We start from the raw sequence: 23,733 nt of genomic DNA on the forward strand, positions 1-23,733 counted from the left end.
ATGCACCGGCACGCAATAAGTAGGCCTAGCTATAAATAAGGCATAACCCCAAACCTTGAACGTAACCTCTCTAAATGCCTATTCTAACCTCACACAGTAATGCAGGTACACACTCTCACTCACCCTCATGTTGCGTAAAGGCCTCTCCCAAGGGGCTTACAGAGGGGATGACAGTCTAACTCTAAGGCAAGTCATGTCCTGCATGGTTGCTTTCTCCACCAGTGTGTTGCAACCAGGGGTGTCACACCAAATTCTGGGCCCCGGGTACAAGGATTCACTGCGGGGCCCCTGTGCTTTAACTATTGAAAAATAGCAGATATACAAGCTCACAGCGCGGCAAAAATCATGAAAATCTTTGAATATTTCAAATTCCTCTGAGTTTTTTTGAAAAATCTATGTTTCGATGTCAGTGGAGCTCAAACCTTTTCATGTGAAGGACCCCCAAAATGGTATGTATTTGGCCACGGACCCGCATCTCAAAATATTTAGTTCCAGGGACCCCCCAGAGGCAAAATTTGAGTTACAAATGTTCGCTTAAAAATACATTATATTCAAAGATTTGCACACATTTTCACGACTTTTCAAAAATAGCAGATCTACAAGCTTGTATATCTGCTATTTTTCAATAGTTAAAGTATAAAATAATTAAGGCCCCTCCACCACCTTGGGCCCTAGTAACACAGTCCCGCTTTCCTACCCCTTGTGACGCCCATGGTTGCAACCATCATGTGAGAGCTGTAAAGTAACCACACATTTCATTGGTGAGGAAGAAAGGCAGTGCTATATATTCAAAAAGAACGAAAACACAGGGTCCCAACTTTAAATTGAAACTGTGATGATAGTTTGTGTTTTGTCATTTTAAGGGCATTACTTACTTGCTTTACTTATATGGGGTAGATCTTAAATGATTAGTTTAACTTATTGCTGTGAATTTATTTTCAACATAATAATGTAGAGCAGTGGTTCTCAACCTTTTCAGGCCATGACCCCCAAAATAATCATATTTTAAACTGGGGACTCCCCCATCCTGACAATCACCAAGAGTTTGTAGAACACGTTCTATTGTGAAAATAGACGATCTACATGCTCACAACACCTCGCACCGCACTTTCACAATTTCTGCCTAATATTTGACAATTTTGCTAATGTTTGTTTAATTTGTCAGTTTTAGTCACTTTAGAAATGTGTAGATACACTCTATACACTTAAACTTTATCTTGGTTTGTTTACTGTTCAGTGAGAAAACAACATTGCACATTAAGTTAATTATCTGGTGTGTCCCCAAAATAATTTGGGAACACCCCTCTGGGTCCCGACCCACAGGTTGAGAACCACTGATGTAGAGTACAGTTTAAAGTAGTGGAAAGGGCAAATGTCACCAAAATGTTGTAGCCTATATAGTCCAACGTTTTGTAAAAACTAACCTAGACTACAGCTGAATGCAAAGACTGTCACTTTGTAGCTAAAAAGAGAAAGCCTCTGGAAACCCAGATTACTTTGTAGCAACTGTCTTTCATAGTATGTAACCTGAAGAGGGCAGTATCTAGCAATAAAACTGAGACAGTTCTGGGGTGAGGGAAGGAATTCTAGACAGTCCTGAGTCTGGTCTGACGTGGCAAAAATCTGACATTATTCTGTCTGATATGGATCATTGTGCATAACTATATGTCTTACAATCTACATGTTATAGGTTTATCTATAAAACAAAAAGATGATAATTTAATATAGGCCTACACCAGGGTGTATTTCTATATGACTATTTACCTTTAAGACAAAACCAAGATGTAGCGCTCCAAACAAGTCATTTTAATATTACACACTTACCAGCATAAGTGCTATCTCAAACCATTTAGGCAACATGCACTTTTAATAAATATCTCTCAACATTGGATGTGCCTTTGTGATGTGTATTGGCTAGGCCTATTATAAAATATGCATAAATGCATTTATACAAATGTTTTCATATTTGCTTATTATCATATTTGCTTATTAAGCATACTTAACACACTAGCAGAGTCGAGTCACACAGATAGATGCAGTTTGATTTCTCTCCCTCCCCCATCATCAGAACCAAAACATAGGAACATGTGCTGGGCTCTCTGTCACGTGTAGGAAAAAAAACAACAACTGATTGACAAGTGCCGGGGCCAATCGGCGACGCGATTCCGGGTAGCAACAGGATAAATACAGGGGAGTCGTCCAATCACGGCAAAGCAAGGGGGCGTTTACACATTCCACTTCTACACGACTGTGTTTACTTCCGTCAATATATTTCCACGGGAGAAAGAGAAGAGAGCTGATATTGTCGACGCAACAAAGGAATCTTCCACAAATTAAGGTTTGTGTGATTATTCTACTTGGATACCGGGGCACGGCAGCGTCGTCTACCGTGTGTGTCATTGTTAACGTTGTCATCATTCGTTAATGACATATTTATCACTATTATTGTAGCCCAACGGCCAACGCAGCCAAAACAAAGCCAGCTCATCTTTGGCTCTGTTTAATTGCCTTCATTGTACGAATTACATCAAGTCACGTTTGCATCATGATTGTTGTTTTTTTCTGACGATATCCTCTGCATAGTACTGTGTTATATCCGTCTGTCATTCAATGTTATATGAGATACATAAAGGTTTCCGTGTAAATAAGCAGAAAAGCTTACTAGGATCTCATTTTAGTTGACCTTTACCAGTGAACTGTACTGTCATGAAACTGTACCTTTTCCTATGCCAACTTCTAATAAAGTCTTCAATCAATCAATCAATCAATTGCCAAATGTCAAAATGTTACATTCAATACATTCCCCCCAGTATTTACTCTACATCGAACTGACAGTGTTCAAAAACACCACTAAAACGTTTACCTTTTTATAGACAGAAAACAGACCTTTTATTTATTTTTATTTAACTGCTAACATTGTGTTTTTTTTAGGTGTATACTTGGAGTGGCAGCGGCTGTCACTCGACACATTCCCCTGCTGAAGGATGCCTTTCTTGGGCCAGGACTGGAGGTCACCTGGGTGGAGCTGGATGAGGACCCAGGACGGCTGGAAGAGGATCGAGTTCTTTGGAAGCGACCTGGGAGACAATAACAACGACATAGACCTGGAGGAGTAAGAATCATTATGTGCCATTCTTTTAGCTCAAGGGTCTTCAACAGGGGGTCCGGGGCCCCTAGGGGGTCCTCAGTTACTACAGGGAGTCCTCCAAATCTTTGTGTGATAGAAACTTTTTTTCTCCTTTTTTACATTAACCACTTGAACCCTATAGTGTCCATATTCTGAGAACTTAAGTTTAGACAAAAATAGCAGATCTACGAGCTGCGAGGCATTGTGAGCTTGTAGATCGGCAATTTTTGGTGTAGAGGGGAAAAAAGAGCAGTACAAAGTGAAAGGTCAAGTTTATTATGTATTGACGGTTCAAGTGGTTAAATATCTGAAAACACAAACTGACATGATTCCAAAATACACTGATGATTGTGCCGTCAAACGATTAAAGTATATGGAATCTATGGAAAGGTTGTGGGGGGTCCCTGCTTCATATCTCTCTCAACTAAGGGGTCCTTGGCCTGCAAACATTGAAGACCCCTGCTTTAGCTGCTTACATGTGCCATGTGGTTTATTGAATTAACCAGTTATTCTGTATCTCTTTCACCTAAGGCTGTCCCTTGTAACCAGTTACTTATTTACTGGTTCTAGTTCATAAGTAACCAGTATTAAACCTGTTTTGTTCATGTTACAACAACATAATAAGCAAGGGCCAGGCACACATTGTAGCCATACTGTATGGAGTTTGATTTGATTGAATACTTTATTAGCAGTTCGCACAGGAAAAACACAGGACAGTAAAGTTCAGATACAAAGTCTACTAATAGGATTTAAACCCAAGAAAGCACAATGGATTGTTTACATATGGTGGTGCTTTTGTACTCAAGTCATAAAGAAAATTAAGAGGGTGCCAAATATCACTTCACCTTGCTTTTGTGAACTATTGACATGTATTTATCTAGTAATCATTTCATGCTGTATTTTCCTTAGTATGCATGCAAGAAGTCCTGCATAACAGCTTACCAAAGAGCCATTGATAGTAAACCCACAATTGGCTTCACTAATGAGACATCATGTATACACCACCTCTGTTGTTTGTAACATCAGATATTGGTTTCTTTGTTTTCCATCGACTTAACACGGTTGTGGCCGTGCGTCTGAGTACTGATGACACTGACAGTAGGCTGTGTGTCTGTGAGCATTACTTATGGCGTCATTCAACTGGAATAGCATTGTTTTCTGACTCGAGACATAGGATAGGCAAGGCTATCAATTAGTCTACTCTTCTACACGTCTCTCAGAGTACTGTGGTTTGAGCACTGACACATCCACTGAGTCTGTAACAGTGTTGTTAACCCATTAAATCAGGTGAAACAGTCACAGGATTTAACAGATACTAAATTTAACACGAAACAAAAACAAAATCTGTCATTTTAGATTTGAGATAAAAAGCATTATTTTATACTCTGGCTATCCAAAAATAGCAGATATACCAGCTGAAGCTTGTAGAGTTTTTTGAGCGGTGGTCACAACGCTCCTATACGTGGCCGTGTGTGTGGGTATGTCTGTCTGTCTGTCTGCGTGTCTGTCTGTCTGTAGCCTACAGTACCTTTTTTGACCACACATGTTAAGGGAGGGGCGCTGTTGTTCAGGCCAGACCAGACCAGAGACACACACACACACACACACACACACACACACACACACACACACACACACACACACACACACACACACCCACACACACAATGGATGGATACCAGTGGCGGCCTGAGTGACATGCATTTTATTATTAATATTTTGTTTAATATTGTTTTAATATTTTTTATTATATATATATATACAGGTATATATTTGTTTTGCTGTTGCGCAGCCTCCACGACCACCGCTCAGTTCACACGGGTGTGATTTTTTTTTTTTATCGTGAAAATGTGTGCAAATCTTAATTCTCTCTCTCTCTCTCTCTCTCTCTCTCTCTCTCTCTATATATATATATATATATATATATATATATATATATATATATATATATATATATATATATATATATTAGAGCGAGCGAACATTTTGCAAACACTCAAACTCAAACCTTTGCTTCTTCGGGTCCCTGGAACAAACTATTTTGAGATGGGGGTCCCTGTCCAAATACATATCATTTTGGGGGTCCGGTCCTTGTTTGAGCACCACTGATATACCAGTAGCAACACGTGTTTTTCAGAAAACATTTGTTGAATCGCCTCAGCTCTTAATGGGTTAAAGTGAATTACTTTTATCCCATCGCCTGTTGCTCTTATTTAACAGCCTAGTGTTTCTCTCCTTCATAGCTCTAGGGAGCGGGATTATTATAATAACATGAAGTGAAGCTAGATAATTATTCCTCTCTCTTCAGGGCGGTTTTGGTTTCGCCTCCCTTTGCTCTCGCTTTTGATTAGAATGGCTTTGAAGTGTTGTGTCTTTCACCCATGATTGCTATTTTAAGCACAATTCATACTTTGAAGTTGAGTAAGTTTCAACTTAATAAAAAAGTTTAATATTTTAAGAACATCACTGGATCCTCATCAGGGATGTATACAGTATGTCATGGAAAACGTCTACATGCCAATAAATAACATGATCATTTCTGATCAAGGTCTTCAAGCAGATTTGTTTCTATTAGCCACGCAGCCATTTAGAAATGCAGTCTGATGATTGGCCTAACCTCATTGACTGCCAGAGGTGACTCTGTGTTGTGTTGGCTTTTGAACGCTTCCTGGCTCCCACCAGACTGATTAGGAGTGGAGATCTAGATCAGTATTTCTCAATCTTTTTTCTGCATGGGCACACTTTTCATGTCCTAAGAATCCATGGACACACCAACATAATACAGGGGTGTAAATATCGTCACTGTCGGGAAGAAACCTTGTATCTCCAAGTTCAAATTTGTATGTTTCTTCGCAAAGTAAAGCCCTGCTTCATCATACAAGGCTGTCGCACAACAGTAGTGAAAACAGCAGATCTACAAGCACACAACGCCTCGCACCGCGAGGCGTTGTGTGCTTGTAGATTGGCTGTTTTCACTAGTTTAAATCATTTTAAAAATGATAAATACAATACTGGCTTTCAAGCAGTTTCAAGGGGCACACTTGACCCTTCTCAGGGGCACACCAAAGGTCCCCAGGCACAGTGGTTGAGAAACACTGATCTAGATGGTGTGTCTGCGCTGTCTGGACCTTGAAGCCAGAGCACAGACTTGAACTTCTGCAAAGAGACTGGAAACTGTGTCTGTCTGTGACCTAAGGAGGAAGTACTCAGTGGGCCATTGGAACAGGAAATGTAGAAGTATGCGCAGGAAGTGCCCAGGCCTCAGTAGATGATAACGGGGGCCCACAGCCAACTTTAATTGTACACGATGGCATTTGAATAAAGCCCTCACTGCTTTAATTCAACTGTAAAATGTGATATTGAAAATACAAACTGTTGTCATTCCTTTGCACGGACACTGTGTTGTTCAAACGACCATTGTTAAGGCCTTGTTCGGAGATTTTTGGTCTATCCAGATTATTAAATCAGATTGTCTGAACAGCAAAAAAACAAACAAACATGGGAATGATTCTTACAAATCAGATTTGAATCACATTCCTTAGCCTTGTTCAGAAAAAGCAAATCGACATCTGCATAGGAAATCAGAAATTCTGGATTTGGGCTGTTTTTAATTTGTAAAACTAGATTTGAGTACAAGCAGAAAGTGCCCAGGCCTTCACTCAGTAGATTATAACGATTATTCCAAAGTAGGAAGGAAAACGTCTGATCAACTGTTATCACTGCAATAACAGAGACCTCAAGACTTTGAGGAAGTGATTTGCAACGTGTAATTGTAGTCTGTCATGTTGGCAGGGGAGTCATGGTAACCCAACAGAGTTGAGTATAGGGTTGAGTTAAGGAAATGCTCTTGAGGTTAGGAGTGAATCATTCACACAAGGCAAACTCGTTAGAACAAAGGTAGGTTATCATGGCAGCGTCGAGGTGGATGTTTTTGAGTCGAAATGTCAAAGGTTTTTTATTTAATCCAGACAAAGTCAAAGACTTTCCGGTACTCAGGCTGTTGTGGTTCTCACGTTCTGAGTGACTTTCTGTGGAATGTAGTCCACTGACTGTATGATAGAGCAGTTGTGTGAACAGTGGGGCGGGACCCATTTGTGGGTCACAAGACCTTTTTTATTATTTGGGTCACGACTTGAGCAAAAATCCCATTTTCTTTCCCTACATTTAAAACATATATATTTCAAAAGATTTGTAATAATTAAAAAATAAAAGACTTGAAAACAAACTAATCTAAAGGGGAGCACACACTGGACGCGGGCGGCTGCGCAGCGTCGCGCCACGGTATCGACACACGTGAAGTGCCGCGGGGTAACCCCAACTGGATGCGGCGCGCTGCCACACAGCACATCCATTTCCCCCGTTGGGGAGAACCATGGGAGAACATGTTCACCGCGCGGCAACGCTGGAAAAATAGAACAGTGGCGTATCGGCGCGGCAGACCCGCGACTGCGCGCGTCTGACGGCGCCAGTGTGGGTTAGTTCATTGAAAATAATGGGGCTGTATGTTTTGACGCGCCGCTTCCGCGCCGCCCCCGCGCCGCCTCCGCGTCCAGTGTGTGTTCCCCTTCAGAAATGCCATAATATGAAGTAGTGAAAATAGCCGATCTACAAGCTCGCAACACAGCGCAAAGACGCGGCATGTAAGGCAACCTGTTATGTAACAGACACAACTTGTAGAAATGGTTTAGTTATTGGTAGGATTTATTTTAACATATCGTTTGAGTATCTTCCAAATATTGATTCATCCATCCGTCCATCTTCAACCGCTTATCCGGAATCGGGTGGCGGGGATAACAGTTCCAACTGGGACTTACAGAGTTCCTTATCCTGAGCAACTTCCTCCACTCCCTCTGGGAGTATACCAAGGCGTTCCCAGGCCAGGTTGGATTCATTATTGTTATATTGGCCGTTTGAGTTACTGACAGATTGTTCCATGCTGATTGGGGGATGCATTTGTATGTGCCAGCACCAGCAGCATCTTCACAATGATTGATGAGTGATAATACCGGTATTAGTTTACCAGAGGTCACATACACAAATCATACAAAAATAAACCGCCCCATAGTAAATAATAACTGCCTGATTTATGCTGTCTTTAAGTTTTAATATAAGCGATGGAAAGAAATTAATCAAAAGTTCTCAAAACTATTATTTAGGTATGCGTGCTGTATCATTCATTACTGTACCTTGTTTGTCAGACATAACAGGTGCATTAATGATACGTTGTTTTTCTCTTTTTCAACCCTTTGAAATACGGTTAGCTTAGTCTTTTCCCTCTTTCTTTTGTCCTATTTTCTTTTATCAGCAAATCTCACATCTGCTTTTGGCATGTGTTTCAGCTTAGCATCCACCCAGCAGCACTTTGATGAATAACTTTGCCTGGAATTTTCCAACCCTCCTATATGCACTAACTAATCAGCTTTTGAAGATGATTTGCATTTAGCTAATGTCAGCGCTAAAAGTAGGTGCAGTGGCTGGCTTCATCCTTTGTCCCAATGCCTCTCTTCTTTAAACCATTTTCAGTAACCAGTTTGCGCTATTATTGTGGTCAAACTGAATGTTTACTAAAACTTAAATGCTGATAAAACTTATATTATGTAATATGATGAAGAAAAAACGTAACGTTTCACATTGTTATGCTTGAGTGTGAAGACAAACCTTAATTAAAGTTATGGCCTCAAAAAGGGTCAATTATTTAACTCGACACTGATGAAATTCTGACTCAGTTTAGATTGTTAGGTTATTGCATTCCTCACCTGTAATTCCAACACTCAAACAACCCCTCAACCAACTCAGTTTTAGCGTCTCTATATGCCATCATCTTATGAAGAAGTGTGACCAAAATGTGGTCTAGTAAACTGTAACAAATCTTAAGTGTTTTTTCTTCAGATAGATAAGGAGCAACACACAGTGATTATTCAACTCAAAATGCCATTGGAGCATCTCCAGAAAGAGATGCTGCAAGGTGGTGGCATAACAGATTATGGTCTGAACTTTGTCAAGCTCTCAAGAATGAGCAACCTCAGACTGTCCAGGATTATAAACATAACATTAATATATTATCGGCCATTAACACATCAGTATTTTTAACAAAATCACTATAGGAAATTATGCGGCAGATGTTTCCTGATTTTTAACTACTTTCAACCTATTTTGGCCCTGTCATTATAGGCGAACATTTATAAAAATGTACGATTATACTTGCTCACAACTCGTTGCTCTTTTCATCAGTTCTTATCAAGGATGATATGCTACTGATGAGTGCTGCTAGCACACTCCTTTGATTGTGGCAATACCCGACAGCATTGACCTAAATTAATAAAGATCCACCGTGGATTAAAACATCGTCTAATTTGTTTAGATAGAGATAGCTTGGTGTGCAGGTTCTATCCTTTAAAAATACCCAAGAGTAGCTATATTAAGTTGTACTAAGAGCTGTCCAAACAATGCCTGTTCAGCCCCTTTGAAATACCACAGCCTCCCGAAGGCATTCGTCTTGTTTGAAAGACTTTGATAATCGCCTCTGTTTGCTGGGAGAAGTCGAAGTAAAACAAGAGAACTATTTTGGTCTCCCTGCTCTGTGTTCTGTGTGCCTCGTCTGTGCCAATACGTTGTCTCCCAGCTGGAGAGCTGTCCTTGTTATCTTCAGGAAACATATTCTGTTTTTACCCATGCTAATGGGCAGCAAATACCCTCAGGAGGGCCAACAATAATTCAATTTGTTGAATTATTATTATTATTGGGTTGTCTGCTATTGCCATAATGGTGTTTGCCGCTTTAAATGTGTTTTCCAGAAAACTATGGCAAGTTAAGGTCTTTGCACACAGGCGCGTTTATCCGCATGGATAAAACTGACAATTTTTTTTGCTATTTTTGAAAAGGAGGGCTTATCTCCACAGAATGTTCAATGTTTGTCTATCACCACACATAAATGTGTACGTACATTACGATGTAATGTAAGACAAGGGTCTTCAACAGGGGGTCCGAGACCCCTAGAGGGTCCTCAGAGTTACTACAGGGGGTCCTCCAATGGTGATAGAAACCTTTTTTCTCCTTTTTTATATTAACCACCTGAATCCTAGCATCCATATTCTGAGAACTTTAGCCAGAAATAGCAGATTTACAAGCTCACAAAGCCTCGCAGCTTGTAGATCGGCTATTTTCGGCAAAGGTAGTGTTTGGTGAAGAAGGGAAAATGAGCACATTAAGTACAGAGTGAAAGGTCATCTTTATTAAGTATTAACGTTTCAAGTAGTTTAATATCTGAAAACACTAATTGACATGAATCCAAAATACACTGATGATGATTGTGCTGTTAAACAATGAAATTATGAAAAGGTTGTGGGGGGTCCCTGCTTCATCTCTCTCTCAACTAAGGGGTCCTTGGCCTGAGACCCCTCCCTGTATTAGAAACTACTGTATTTGTTTGAATGGGAGCGCAGGCAGTCAGGTGCTCAGCTGCAGCCACTGGATTACTAATGCATGGAGATCCAATTAGCAGCCGGGAGGTCAGGCCCTTTGATCTGTCAGCCAAAGCTCATTAGAGCTGCTCTTGTGCATCACCATGGATTAGCCCCATATAGAACCTCACCCTCCGCTGGCGATCTGTTGTTAGCTCCGTGGTGAGGTCCTATGGACCCATCCGGCCGCTGTCGAGGAACGGCTCCACAGTGACGGGGGAAACCTCTTTCGCGGACATAAATCCCAAAAATAAGGGTAGTTCCATGCTCGGCGAGTACGGTTTTCCTTAGACCGGCACTTGTAAAACGGTTTAAATCGCTTATTTAGTCTCATTAAATCCGGAAAAGCCCCTGGCGGCAGGTGCGAGTACTGCTCCCTTCGCATTGTAGCAGAATAGGAAGCAGTAGTGGCAACTGCCGCCGGGGGGTTTCTGGGTTGAATGGGAAAACATGGCAGGCTGATTAAATAAGCGATTTAAACCGTTTTCCAAGTGCCAGTGTATACTTTTCTTGTGCCGGTCTAAGGAAAACCGTACTCGGCGAGCATGGAACTACCCTTATTTTCGGGATTTATGTCCATGAAAGAGGTTTCCCCCGTCGCTGTGGAGCCGTTCCTCGACAGCGGCCGGATGGGTCCATAGGACCTCACCACGGAGCTAACAACAGATCGCCAGCAGAGGGTGAGGTTCTATATGGGGCTATACAGATTAGTAATAACCTGGGTCCTGATTCACTTCCCAGCAAGCTGTTCTTCTAACAGCCATTGGGTAACTGGACTTCACTGAGGCTGTAACATAGGCGATTTTAAGGGGTGTCCTAGGGTGCACGTGCACCCCCTGGCCGCCAGGCGGCCATTTTGATTTTTTTTTTTTTTTTTTGTAATTATGTAACTTTATTTTATAATTATTAAATAAAACAGCGACTGTTAAAACCATTAAGGATATTAGAGGGGGAGAGTTTGCTTCTCAGGTGTTCCAGTATGTTAGTCAGATCTGTGAAAGAAATGGTTTTGCTGGTCCTAGTGTGCCACGCAAATCAGTGTTTAACACAGCAGCGGATTATTACCGATGTGATATTCTGTATAGAACACTGGACACACTCATACAACAGCTTGAGGGGCGCTTTTCTGAAAACGATTTTCATATCCTCCAGTGTCTTGCTGATGTTGTAACCTCAGATAGCCCTTCAGAAAAAAGTGTGACAGACGTATGTCAGACATACACTCTTGATGCAGATGTTCTGAAAGCTGAAATCTCTGTAATGACTTCCATGTACAGGGAAGAGAATGTGCGCAAAAAAAAAGAAATGGAGGACACGACACTGTTTGAAAAGAAACTTGCTTTTTTCCAAGAGAAGGGAATGCATAATTCTGATTCATTTGGTACATTAAAACACGTCTACACACTGTACCTCACCATACCAGTTACGAGTGCTTCAGCTGAGCGCAGTTTCTCTACTTTGAGACAACTAAAAACGTATTTACGGACAACCATGACTGATAAAAGAGTGTCAGTTATAGGCATTTTACAGATTGAGAAAATACACGAAATTAAAGTGCAGAAAATAATTGAAAGGTTTGCAAGTGCCAAAACCCGGAGGCTGCAGTTCATTGTGTAATAAGGATGTGTCTACTATTTGTTTTTGTGAAATGCTTATTTGACACTGTAAATGACTGCTTGATTGCTTGATGAATGATGATTAACTTGATGTTTGGCTTTATATGTCCTGGCTGTGCTGCCTCTGTCTGCAAAATAAGTAAATAAATCCTATAGATAGACATATGGTGTCTAGAAAAAGAAGCACCTGTTTTACACTTTTTTTTGTTTATATTGTGTTACATTTGGGTACAAAATTAACTGCAGAAATCCGCTAAAACAACATTACAAAACCGCTAATATCCGCAATTTTTGAACGTCGTGCACGCGCGCTGTGCGCGCGTGCATGAGGTAATAGAGGTCGTGCACCCCCTGCTGGAAGAGGCTAGAATCGCCTATGGCTGTATAGATGTGTTGTGCCAGTGACAATTAGAACAGTAGTATCAGTCAAAATTAGTATAATATTAGGTAATACAACCTGTTTGTGTAATACATTCTCAGTTATTGTATAATAATAAAAGATCCGTGGACGAACACAAACCGTCCAAAAATAGCCAAATAGTTTTTAGGCAATTTATTCGCCCCAGGATAATGGATGTTGGGGATATTTTGATTATCGTGATAATATCGTAAATTGCAATTTCTTTGCTCACAATAATCGTGATCTTGACATTTTCATATCGTCCCATCCCTACTACTAGAGAACAAATCAACGCCAGGAGGCATAACCTAATAATAATAGAGACTAGAAGCTCGGCCGCCCGAGCGTCTAGTCGGCGACCTGGCCAACTCGGGAACGATGTAAATAGAGAATGAATGCCCCGCCCTTTAATGCAATCCCCATTATACCTGTTGTCATAGGACCCGTGTTGACCATCTGTTTGACTGTGTCCATTTATGCCCATATATGTAGATATCTGAATCTGTCTGCCTGCGTCCATTTATGCCCATATGGGGATCTCTGCAGACACAGTGCCGGTTCTGGAAAACACTAATGTCAGACATTAGCTCCGCATACGGAGATTCAGGACCTTTCGCGCTGGTTCCGGATAACCGCATATCAGGTCAGGTCGAGGCCGGGCACTGCACTCCCTGCTGCGGCGGGGAATGCGTGTGCCGAAAAAGCACACAAAAACATTATCTTTAAAAAGAAAAAGAGAAAAAAGACAATATGATCGAGCGGAGGCGGTTCTGAACTGAGTTTGCTGAACTTGTCAAGAAGCAGTATTGTTCAATGTTAGTAACGTATTCTTCTTCTGTCACTTCTTCTCAAAACAGGCTCTGTGAGGAGAACAAAGAGAACCTGTTTGTGGGAGATGTTTGTGAGGTCGCAGCCAAGAAGAGGAAAAAGGACCTCTACAACAATAACACCAAATCTCAGTGTGAGTGTGCCTGTCACAATCCTATCCTATATTACAGTGGTTCAAAACCAGTGTTATGGGGACCACCAGTGGTCCTTGAGGGGGTTCCAGGTGGTCCCCAGCTAAATTAGTAACCAAATGGACCCTTATAGATCTCTTGAGAGCGTAAAATGAAACCAAATGAACCCTTATGGGTCCATTTGGTTTCATTTTACGCTCTCAAGAGTTTAATTATTGTTTTGCAAGAAGTCTACACAATGAGGGAATGTAGAAGAATTGTTATTTTGATCAACGTTTGCCGGTTATCTCTCCTATGGTACCACATTAATACAGCACGGAATTGTGGACAAAATCTTATCCAATGACAACAAAATATTCTACGTTTTAGGTCTGAGAGGCTAAATGTCATCAAATGGTGGTCCGTGGCTCAAATGCTGAATAAATAATGGACCTTGATATATTACACCAAATCTCTTCGCCAAAAATAGGGTTAATAGTGGTCAAACTGTTCATCGCAATTATTTGAATGACAATTAATTGTTGAGTAAAAGGTCAGCATGATTGTGACAGCGGCGTGTGAGTGAACATTTGTGTGAGTTGCGGCGACTTGTTCATCATATTTCTATCTATGGTCTTTCGTTGGACAGTTGGACGAAACCGTACTTATGGAGAAGGAATTGAACTTGCTCCTACACAGTGAAATCCTGAGTCCATAATTTAACTCTGAAGGTGAACAAAATGGCAGCGGATCTGCTATTTCACTATAGAACCGTGTTATACAAAATGTAATAACTCAACTCTTAGTGCTTGTCAGGGGTCCCCAGTTAAAATATGTTTATTTTAGGGGTCGCGGCCTGTAAAAAGGTTGAGAACCACTGCCTTAGAGCACCCCCTATTGACACATTGTCATACATTGTTCATAGTCTCCTTTATTGGATCATAGGTTTTTTGTTACTTTTAAATACCTTGAGTTCTTTTTACAAGGACCTACAGTCTGAAAGGCTTAAACAAAGCTTCTACCCGGAAACTGTTAGACTTCCACAATAAATGTAATTTTGCAGTTCTGCCCTACTCTGCTGTTAATATAGTACAGTATGTCATGCTGCCATGTTATCTGTTTTGATTAATGCTGGATGCTACTGTTTTTAATTCACTGCACTTTGGGATTTTATGCTTAAGAATTTATGCGTATTTTATTGACAGTTATTATATTGTACACTGCTGGTCTTCTGAGTAGGATTTTCGTTTCATGTGCAATCATCATGTAAATGACAAATAAAGTGAACCTTGATATAATGCAGGGCAGGGCCGGCTATAAACATTTTTATGTATCCTTTGCAGACCCTAAAGTCACACAAAACTGTATTTTGAATTATGTTTACCTGCTTCATACTGTGCTGTTAAACCCCCTCCAGAGCATGGGTTTAAACGTAAGAAAAGAAGATTACTGTTCTGTACATGGCCAAATAAATTCTGCCGGTGTGTGGGTGTGTGTGTCTCTTAAGAGTCACATACATGTGGGGCCAAAGTGGAGACTTTTGGCAGCCGTACCAAAACAAACAGATATGATTCATTGTCCGGTCATTCTTCCCTGATGTGACTGTGTTTTTGTCCCCTCTCCTCTGCAGTCGTTTACAGGGAGAAGTGGATCTATGTGCAGAAGGAGAGCACAAGAGAGGTGAGAGCGCTAGTAGAGCTGGATCTGGATGTGTTTACGTTGTGAAATGGCCCTTGTGAGGTCACACATGACAGATTTATTGGCTGTAGATGGGAACAGTGGGGCTTCAGTTTAACTAAATTGTTGTGTGTGAAATATGTGTGTGTATGTGTGTGTGTGTGTGTGTGTGTGTGTGTGTGTGTGTGTGTGTGTGTGTGTGTGTGTGTGTGTGTGTGTGCGTGTCTGCGTGTCTGCGGTGTGCCTGTACAGAGACACGGATACTGTACGCTCGGTGAAGCCTTCAACCGCCTTGACTTTTCCAGTGCCATTCAGGACATCAGGAGGTTCAACTATGTGGCAAAAGTAAGCCCAAAAATAACTCGTCATGAACTGTCTGGTTGCAGTTTTTCTCTCCCTGTCCTGTCTCTCATTGTCTCCCTCTTTCTCTTCCTTTCCCTCTGCCTCTCGTCCTTCCCCAGCTCCTCCAGCTAATTGCTAAGTCCCAGCTGCCCTCCTTGAGTGGAGCCGCCCAGAAGAACTACTTCAACGTACTGGAGAAGATTGTACGGAAGGGTAAGAAACAAGAGAGAAAGGGGAGAGAGACGGAAAGCGTCATGTTTACTTTCTACTGTCCCGTGGACATAGCAGACCATTGGTCATGTATATGACAAGCCCCAGCCTCCACCCTGATGTCAGAGACTGTTAAGGGCTGTATTTCGATTGTCTTAAGTACCAGCTCTTATGCCTTAACCTAAAGGCCTGTCCATACTGTCTCCGACCACCAAACTTTTCGTCAGAGTTCTGCCTTTCTGACTTGCAGCTTTACAAACTCTAATTCGGGGTAATGCTTTTCAGAAGGTGCGAGTGACCTCATTTTGTAGTTGAAACGGAACTTTCCGATGAAAGGTTTGGTGGTCGGTGACGGTATGGACAGGCCTTAAAGTTAAGGCATAAGAGCTGGTACTTAAGACAATCAAAATAGAGTCTCACCCCAGATCCATACTTAGTTTAGGCTGTTCCCATGCTGGTAAACACATTCTAACAAGACATTCTTGTCTCCCATGGCCCCAAAACCTAAATGGCATGTAGTCATTGCACGTAAGCTAGCAGGGGTGCTGTTAGAGCGAAGGCCCACCACAAAACCCCAAGAATCGGTGATCTACTATTAGTCGGGAGGTTGTGTTTTCGAGTGGATCAAAAAAGGAGAGATTGTAGACTATTCAGTCTCATATAGAAGGAAGGGATAAGTTGAATTAACAAATGTTCACTTTAAAAATGAGATATTCAAAGATTTGTACAGATATTTGTGCTTAATAATGCGTATTGTTGCTTTTTTGTTGATTATTTAGTCCTGGAAGACCAACACAACCCGCGCCTTATCAAAGACCTGCTGCAGGACCTGAGCTCCACACTATATATCCTGACCAAAGGAATGGGCAAGTCTGTGCTGGTGGGAAACGTCAACATCTGGGTCTGCAGACTAGAGACCATTCTCAACTGGCAACAGCAGCTCAACAACCTGCAGATTCCCAAGGTTAGGACTGTGTTTTAGGAGTTATGCCTAAAACATTCATCTCGAAAAGAGAAGTAGGCCGTCAACTTGAAAGCAATTTTTCACAGGCTACAGCAGGGTTCCCCAATAGGCGGCCCGTGGGCCATTTGCGGCCCGCGGGGGGCTACTGTCTGGCCCACACCAACCCCAGTAATAATGGTGGTATAAGAGCAGCAACAACACTAGTATATCGTCGTTGTCGGGTGGAAATCTCGTTTCCCCAAATGTGTACGTTCTTTCACAAATCATACAAGGCCGTCGCACAAAAGTAGTGAAAACAGCAGATCTACAAGCACTGAGGCGTTGTGTGCTTGTAGATCGGCTGTTTTCACTAGTTTAGATAATTTTTAAAATGATAAATGCAAAACGAATGGTTTTGGACATACAAGATTTTCACCCTACAACAACGATATCTGAACTGTCGCAGTCGCTGGAGTAGCGGGAACGCCACCGTCGCCCCCTGCAATGTTGTGGCCCTCTGCTTGGTACCCTAGACATAATTCGGCCCTTGGGGAAAACTAATTGGGGAACCCTGGGCTACGGTATACATTTGCCTCCTGCCCTCCACTCCTGCTCTCCAGCTTGTAACCACTTTCAGGGTCAACCTGGCATCCGTATTTTGGGCATAGGTAAAGGTTTTCCCATTTTCTACTCGCTCACAACACATTGCATCGGTTATTCTTCTGTTCATCATAAAAGAAAAAGTATACATTTTGGTTGAAGTGGTTAACCAGGATGCTGACACTGGTGACCTCAGCACAGATGGCACTGTGCCAGGGCTCGGCTCTTCACCCAGCGGTGCACCACCGTTCTTTCTGTAGCCTATCGTATGGATGAGTCAGAAACGTAAAGAGAGGATTGGAATCCTGCACAGACAGCTGAGGTTTCAAGAGAGTGTCTTCCTTTAACTCACTGCATATCAAGTGACGGAAATAAATCCTCCTTCATGAAGTGGTTTCTAGGGATTGGACGATAAGCGATTTTATCGTTTATCGTGATAAAAAAAACACTCAAGATAATCGTATCGCGGAGATTTAATGTATCGTGAAATCGTCCTCCGTCGTTCACTGGGATCAATTCACCTTTTATTTGCCGAGCTGCATATCCGGTATACCATTTAAACCCTCTATTGGTAAAAGGTACTTATAATATACGTACGTGATACAGTCTTTTTTTCACTCTCTACCAAATCTCTTTGCCAAAAAATATCTGATCTACAAGCTCACAACGTGTCGCAGCATTGTGAGCTTGTAGATCAGATATTTTTTGGCAAATGTTCCGCCCCAGGATAATGGATGTTGGGGATATTTTGATTGTTGCGATAATATCGTAAATCACGATTTCTTTGGTCACAATAATCGTGATATGACATTTTCATATCGTCCCATCCCCTAGTGGTGTCGTTGGTGCAACCCCTGTGGGTACTCCCTTGCCGGGTCGCCCTCGCGCAGTTCTTCTGCTCGTGGGTTTCAGGGAGTCATTGTTAATTCTGTCCTCCCTCAGCAAATCTCCAGCGGGATGACGCTCAGCGACCTGCCGCTCCACATGCAGAACAACATCCTCTGCAAGTTCTCAGACGCCTGTGACATCATCAACCTGGGACAAGCCACTCCCACTCTGCACATGCTCAGCGAGGACCGGCAGCTGTGGAAGAAACTCTGCCACTTCCACTTCTCAGAGAAACACGTAAGAGACAACCAGACTTAACTGTGATACGTAGACGAGTGACTATCGTTTCATTCTGCCGCTCAGTGGAGGATTTACCTTTAACCGTAAGCAAGGTAAACCTGTACACTAGTAAGATGCCTTAGGGTGACATGTGACCTCGCCCCAAAAGGGCGAGGTCGCGCCAATTCTTGGCCATCTGGCCAGTGGCCAGTGATGTATATAGGACCAGTTACCCATATTTGGAGACCCCTGGTACCCATATATGGAGATCCATGTACTGTATATGGATGTCTATGATGTCTATAACATCTGACATCATACCCTTTTATGCCCATACATGGAGATCCCTGTCTGTAGAACCAGCCACACTGTCTTGGCCATTATATGGATTCTGTTAGTGTGGTATGTGGCCTCCATATATGGGCATTCCCATATGAAGTCCTGTTAGATATGGGCTTAATATTGATGACATCAGGGAACTCCATATATGGGCATAAAAGGGATTCTGTTAGTGTGACATCACAGTGAAGCCAGAGCAAAACCACAGTGTCAGGCGTTAGAGACAGACAGACAGACAGACAGAGATACGGTCAAGCTGTGACCGTTCACATACTAAACTGCGACCTATGGTCGCAATTAAATGCAGAGAGTCAGTAAACTTGGATCACAAGTAAACCAAGGACCTAGCATCAGTCTATTCAATTATGCTGCCAAAAGTTATCTGTGCATTGAAATGAAAGGATACCAGTTAACAATGAACTTAGCATGTGTCTAAAGAACATGCTATCTAAATTGCATTTTTAACATTAAAGTATAATAATTTTAGATTTTTGTTGCATTCCTAAGACAAAAAATGTATTACAATAAATGTACCCCCATTGATTTGGGTCCCCATCCAGAATCAATGGGAGTACATTTACTATAATATATATATATTTTTTTAATCTTAGGAATACGACAAATACAGAAAAATATTATTGAACTCAAGTCTTGATGCCGTGAGTAATCAGTAGGGGAAAAAAGTAATTTTGGGGGTGAACTAATCCTTTAAGACTTGAGTTTCCGTTGACAAAAATGGCTTACTGCCCTGGGAGAAGGTTACAAAGTAATACATATATTCACCACTAGAGAGCAGAATTGGCCCAGTTTTTCATGTCTCCTACTCTCCTTCCCTCACTCCCCTTCTCCCACTGTCTCTCTATCTCTCTCTCTTCCTTTTGTATGTCTCTCTCTCTCTCATACGTGTCATTGCTGTCATCTCAATATTTAGTAAATGAATGCCCTACTACATCATACAAGAGTGCCACACACACGTAATTAAAATAGCAGATCTACAACCTCATAACGCATCATGATGTGACTTGTGGTGAGCTTGTAGATGGGTTATTTTCACCTTTTTATATATCATTTTTTGGAATAGTAATAAAAAAGGAAAGGTTTTGGACAAAGGTTTCCACCACGGACAGCAACGACATACATGCACACAGACCTGGTGTAAATGTGAAATGCTCCATTGTTTAAAACTCTCCTCCTTTAATTAGCCTTTTGACCCATTATAATTACCTTACCATCCTCCGCATTTTGGATGTTAAATCATTTTAGACACGTGTCTAACGTGTCTACGTATGTGTGTGTGAACACAGTTTTGCAGACACTTGGTATTGTCTGAGAGGGGCCACGTGGACTGGAAGCTGATGTACTTCACACTACAGAAGTACTACCCCAAGAGGGAGCAGTACGGAGACACACTGCACTTCTGCAGGCACTGTAGCATCCTCTTCTGGAAGGTAAGGAGCCAGACACAAGATGCTAACGCATTCATGCGCAAATCGTGTTCTACATCATTTTGACTACATCGTGTATGGAAATACTGAACGAAAGAAATAAAGGTCTTGAAAGGGGGGGAGAGAGAGAGATGCCTTTGTGTATAATCAGACTTCATGAAGGCATCAGAGCTTAAAGATCATTGTGTGAAAAGGCCTTGGACCTGAATCAGGAATCATTTCTGTATTAGCTAGAACATGCTGTTATTCCACGACCAGACAGCCAAAACAACTCTTATCAGCGGGTACGCTCTGACTGAGGTCAAAGCACACAACCTCGCTGGCCCTGGTTGCAGTCTTATGGGAAGCATTATGAGACGGTGGGAAATGATGGTATATAATCCTGTCTTTTAGAAGCATTAAACCATTGCTCTTTCCTCTACTCGCCTTTCTAGTTCGAATTATCCTTTAGCCACTGTAGTTCTGAGGACAGTGTTAAAAAGATGTATGTTGTTTTCCACACATCGCAACTAACCATGCACAGGGACTAAGCAAGTTAATGCGTGACGCACAGCAACACTGATCAGCTAACAGTAATTCGAATGCCTATTTGCTAATTTCGCTAATCCTTCCTGCTCTTGAACAACATGATAATCTGTGAACTCAGACCATTCATTAAATGAATGGTCTAATCAGACCTCATTGACACTGTAGACCTCGCCTGTAACCAAGTAAGACTGACTGACCACTCAGATAATTGGAGGGTTGGGAATGGTCATAATCTCAGGTAAAGTCTTACGTGTACTGTACCACTTGTGATTGGACTCAAAATCATGTCCCTTCAGCATCTGACCCCAACCTCCTTTTCTTCCAGTTTTTATTATGTTATCCTCCTTGGCTGTTTTCCTCTAGTTTCTAACCTTTGACCTCTCTGCATCCCGCTCTATGCTTGCCTTCCCTCCTTCCGGTCTTTATTCCTGGTACTCCTTCTCCTCAATCCCCAAAGGACCGCCACCTGGCAGTACTATTCAAGGTACTTCCCGTCCCGTTATGCTTCTGTCTCTTCCCGGTTGCCATTTTGGTTCTGTGTTGCCCCAGAGATTATTTTTCTTTTTTTTTTTACTCTGTGTTACTCTTGACAGTCACATTTTGTGCTCTAGGAATGTTTATGAAGCAGTCTCACCTTTTACTTCTGGGGCTTTTGTGTTCTCTAAAAAGTTTTAACAACTAGACTTTGTTGGGTTATAAATTCCTCTGGATGTCCAGTTCACTCGTCTAAAAGAAGATGGCTATATTGGCTGCCACCTTAAATGTAGCTGAATGTTTATTTGTGCTGAAGTCCAGTACAGTGCTACTTGAAGTTGCAGCGTTTGTTTGTGTATCCTGTATGAATTCTTCGTAACCACTTGGCCTCTCCTGACTCTTTTTTCCAGGACTCTGGGCATCCGTGCACAGCCAATGATCCTGACGACTGCCTCATGCCTGTCTCCCCTCAGCACTTTATCGACCTTTTCAAGTTCTGATCCTACGTCTTTTACTCTGCGCGAGGGACCCGTTTACTCCTCCTCCTCCTCCTCAACCCCAAGTGAAGTTTGTATATGAGGTTTCGATGTCTTTCAACCAGTTACAAAGGGCTTCAACTGAAAAAAAAGACTTCTTTTTAGTTTTTCTTCCTTGCCTTGTGCACATATATTTGTCTCCCTGACAGAAAAAAGCACCTATGGAGAGAAAAAGAGTGGGGGAAAAATTAATAAAAAGATTTTCAGTGTTTTTCAGATTCAGATTAAAAACTCTGTGGCTTCGATGGACTATGGTAAATGTGAACACCTTGGAAGAAAACTTGTTAAATTGTTTCATGATTAACAAGATGGGTGGTGTTTTCGTAGGTTATAACGCCAAGGGTTGCAAAATTCCAGCAAAATTCAAGGTGGAAACTTTCCATGGGAATTAACCGGAAATAACGGGAATAAAATGTAAATAAAAGGGTTATTTTCTTAGGCCGTATGTACCATGTTCTATATGATAGAAACAAGTCAAATAGAAAAAAGCCAAATGAATCCATTAATTTGTCAAATACATTCAACATGAAATGTGCCATGTGGTGAGTTAGCTAGCTGGCAAGATGACTAATGAGAAAGGTTCTTTGAGGCAACAATGTGGGCTGTGTGCAAACTTAGGTTTAAAGTAAACGACTAATTTCAATTAGCATGCTCAATCAAGCTATTTCCCACATGGCAATAGCTAGCTAGCAAGGGTGTGTTAACAAGTTTATTAAGTGTGTGCTTTACTTTGGCCTGCCTGTTAAGGGAAATACCATAAAATCAAATATATTCACTCCACACATATTATCAATCAAAACGTTCCTGAAAGAATGTAGTCTTTTGGCTGCACTGCACATGTAAGAGGGTTGTAAACGACTGGATTCCTATATTTAATGTGATGATGCTGTCAAATTTGTGATGTAAGAGTGATGCTGAATGCAGTGCATGGGTACCATTCAATTGAATGGGCATACTTTTAACCCCAATATGCCATTAAGACCCAGTATTGCATTGTTGTGTGTAATTTCCTTCAAAATAGATTCTGTTAAAAGGTATCATTTTTATATTGAAAGTTTGTACATTTTCAAAATTCCCGAGCTTAACTTCCTTGGAAAATCTCTTGTCAATTTCCTGGATATTTCTGACCCTTTGCAACCCTAATTCTGCCTGTCCTGTTTTCGTTTTGTTGTCTTGTTTTGGGGGGGATTTCTGCAGTAACTGAATGCATGTCAAATGTAGTCGTAGTTGTATGTTTACGTACATTGTCATTTTGTGTATTGTTGCTGTGCTGTGCATACATTTCAAGGAAACGACACTAAAAGAAAATAATGTCAAATATACGTTTGCTGTAAAACAACTTTTTACAATACAATTTTTTTTTTTTTTTTTTCAAACAAGGAAAAACATTCTGTTAAACGTTATTTATGAAAGACAACTTTTATATCCTTTCTTTGAATTTTGTAATATTCCTTTACCATTCCAATAACTGAAATGTATGTGATTATGAAGGCTACTGTTGTTGGTACTATCATGACTTTTCTGGGATAGTAGCTGGTTATATAATTATTAAATCTTTCTAAAAAGGTCTCATTTTTATGGCTTCTGGGATTTATTGGGCTGTTTATTTATGAGATCTTTTTTAGACATGGCCGACAGAGCGATTGCACTTATATGGTCATTATAGGAATAACATGCATGTTTGTTTACATAAATGCACTGCAGATGATCATTTATAACTATTTTGGCCATTCTCTGGGCTCTCACGATCTGAAAGATTTTAACGGCTAATATATTTTATCAGTTAAATAAGTAATGGCCTTCATTTTTATTATGACGCCTCAGTCTATATGTGGGAATGCTCTTGTTCCCTCTTTTAAAGATAGACATCTTTTTCCCCTTGATACTATTGGAGTTATGTAAGCAGGTTGGCTAGTGTTATATGACCTGTGTTAAGAAGCTTAGGTAAAATGGCCCTGTTTTTGGCCACATTGTTAGTGTAAACCATTCCA

At 41.3% G+C, this 23,733-nt stretch overlaps 1 protein-coding gene across 1 annotated transcript; it reads left to right on the forward strand.

Annotated features, from left to right (window-relative positions):
• Positions 1-2,267: 2,267 nt before the first annotated feature.
• fbxo25 (F-box protein 25) lies at positions 2,268-23,299 on the forward strand. Its single transcript, XM_080744503.1, has 10 exons — positions 2,268-2,338; positions 2,932-3,112; positions 13,461-13,564; positions 15,172-15,221; positions 15,471-15,563; positions 15,680-15,773; positions 16,550-16,734; positions 18,256-18,438; positions 20,064-20,207; positions 21,617-23,299. The coding sequence occupies exons 2-10, from the start codon at positions 2,985-2,987 to the stop codon at positions 21,704-21,706; spliced, it is 1,071 nt and encodes a 356-aa protein (XP_080600629.1). The 5' UTR covers positions 2,268-2,338; positions 2,932-2,984; the 3' UTR covers positions 21,707-23,299.
• The last annotated feature ends 434 nt before the right edge of the window (positions 23,300-23,733 follow it).

This window comes from Nannobrachium achirus, assembly GCF_963921795.1.
Source record: "Nannobrachium achirus genome assembly, chromosome: 16".
Lineage (NCBI taxonomy): Eukaryota > Metazoa > Chordata > Actinopteri > Myctophiformes > Myctophidae > Nannobrachium > Nannobrachium achirus.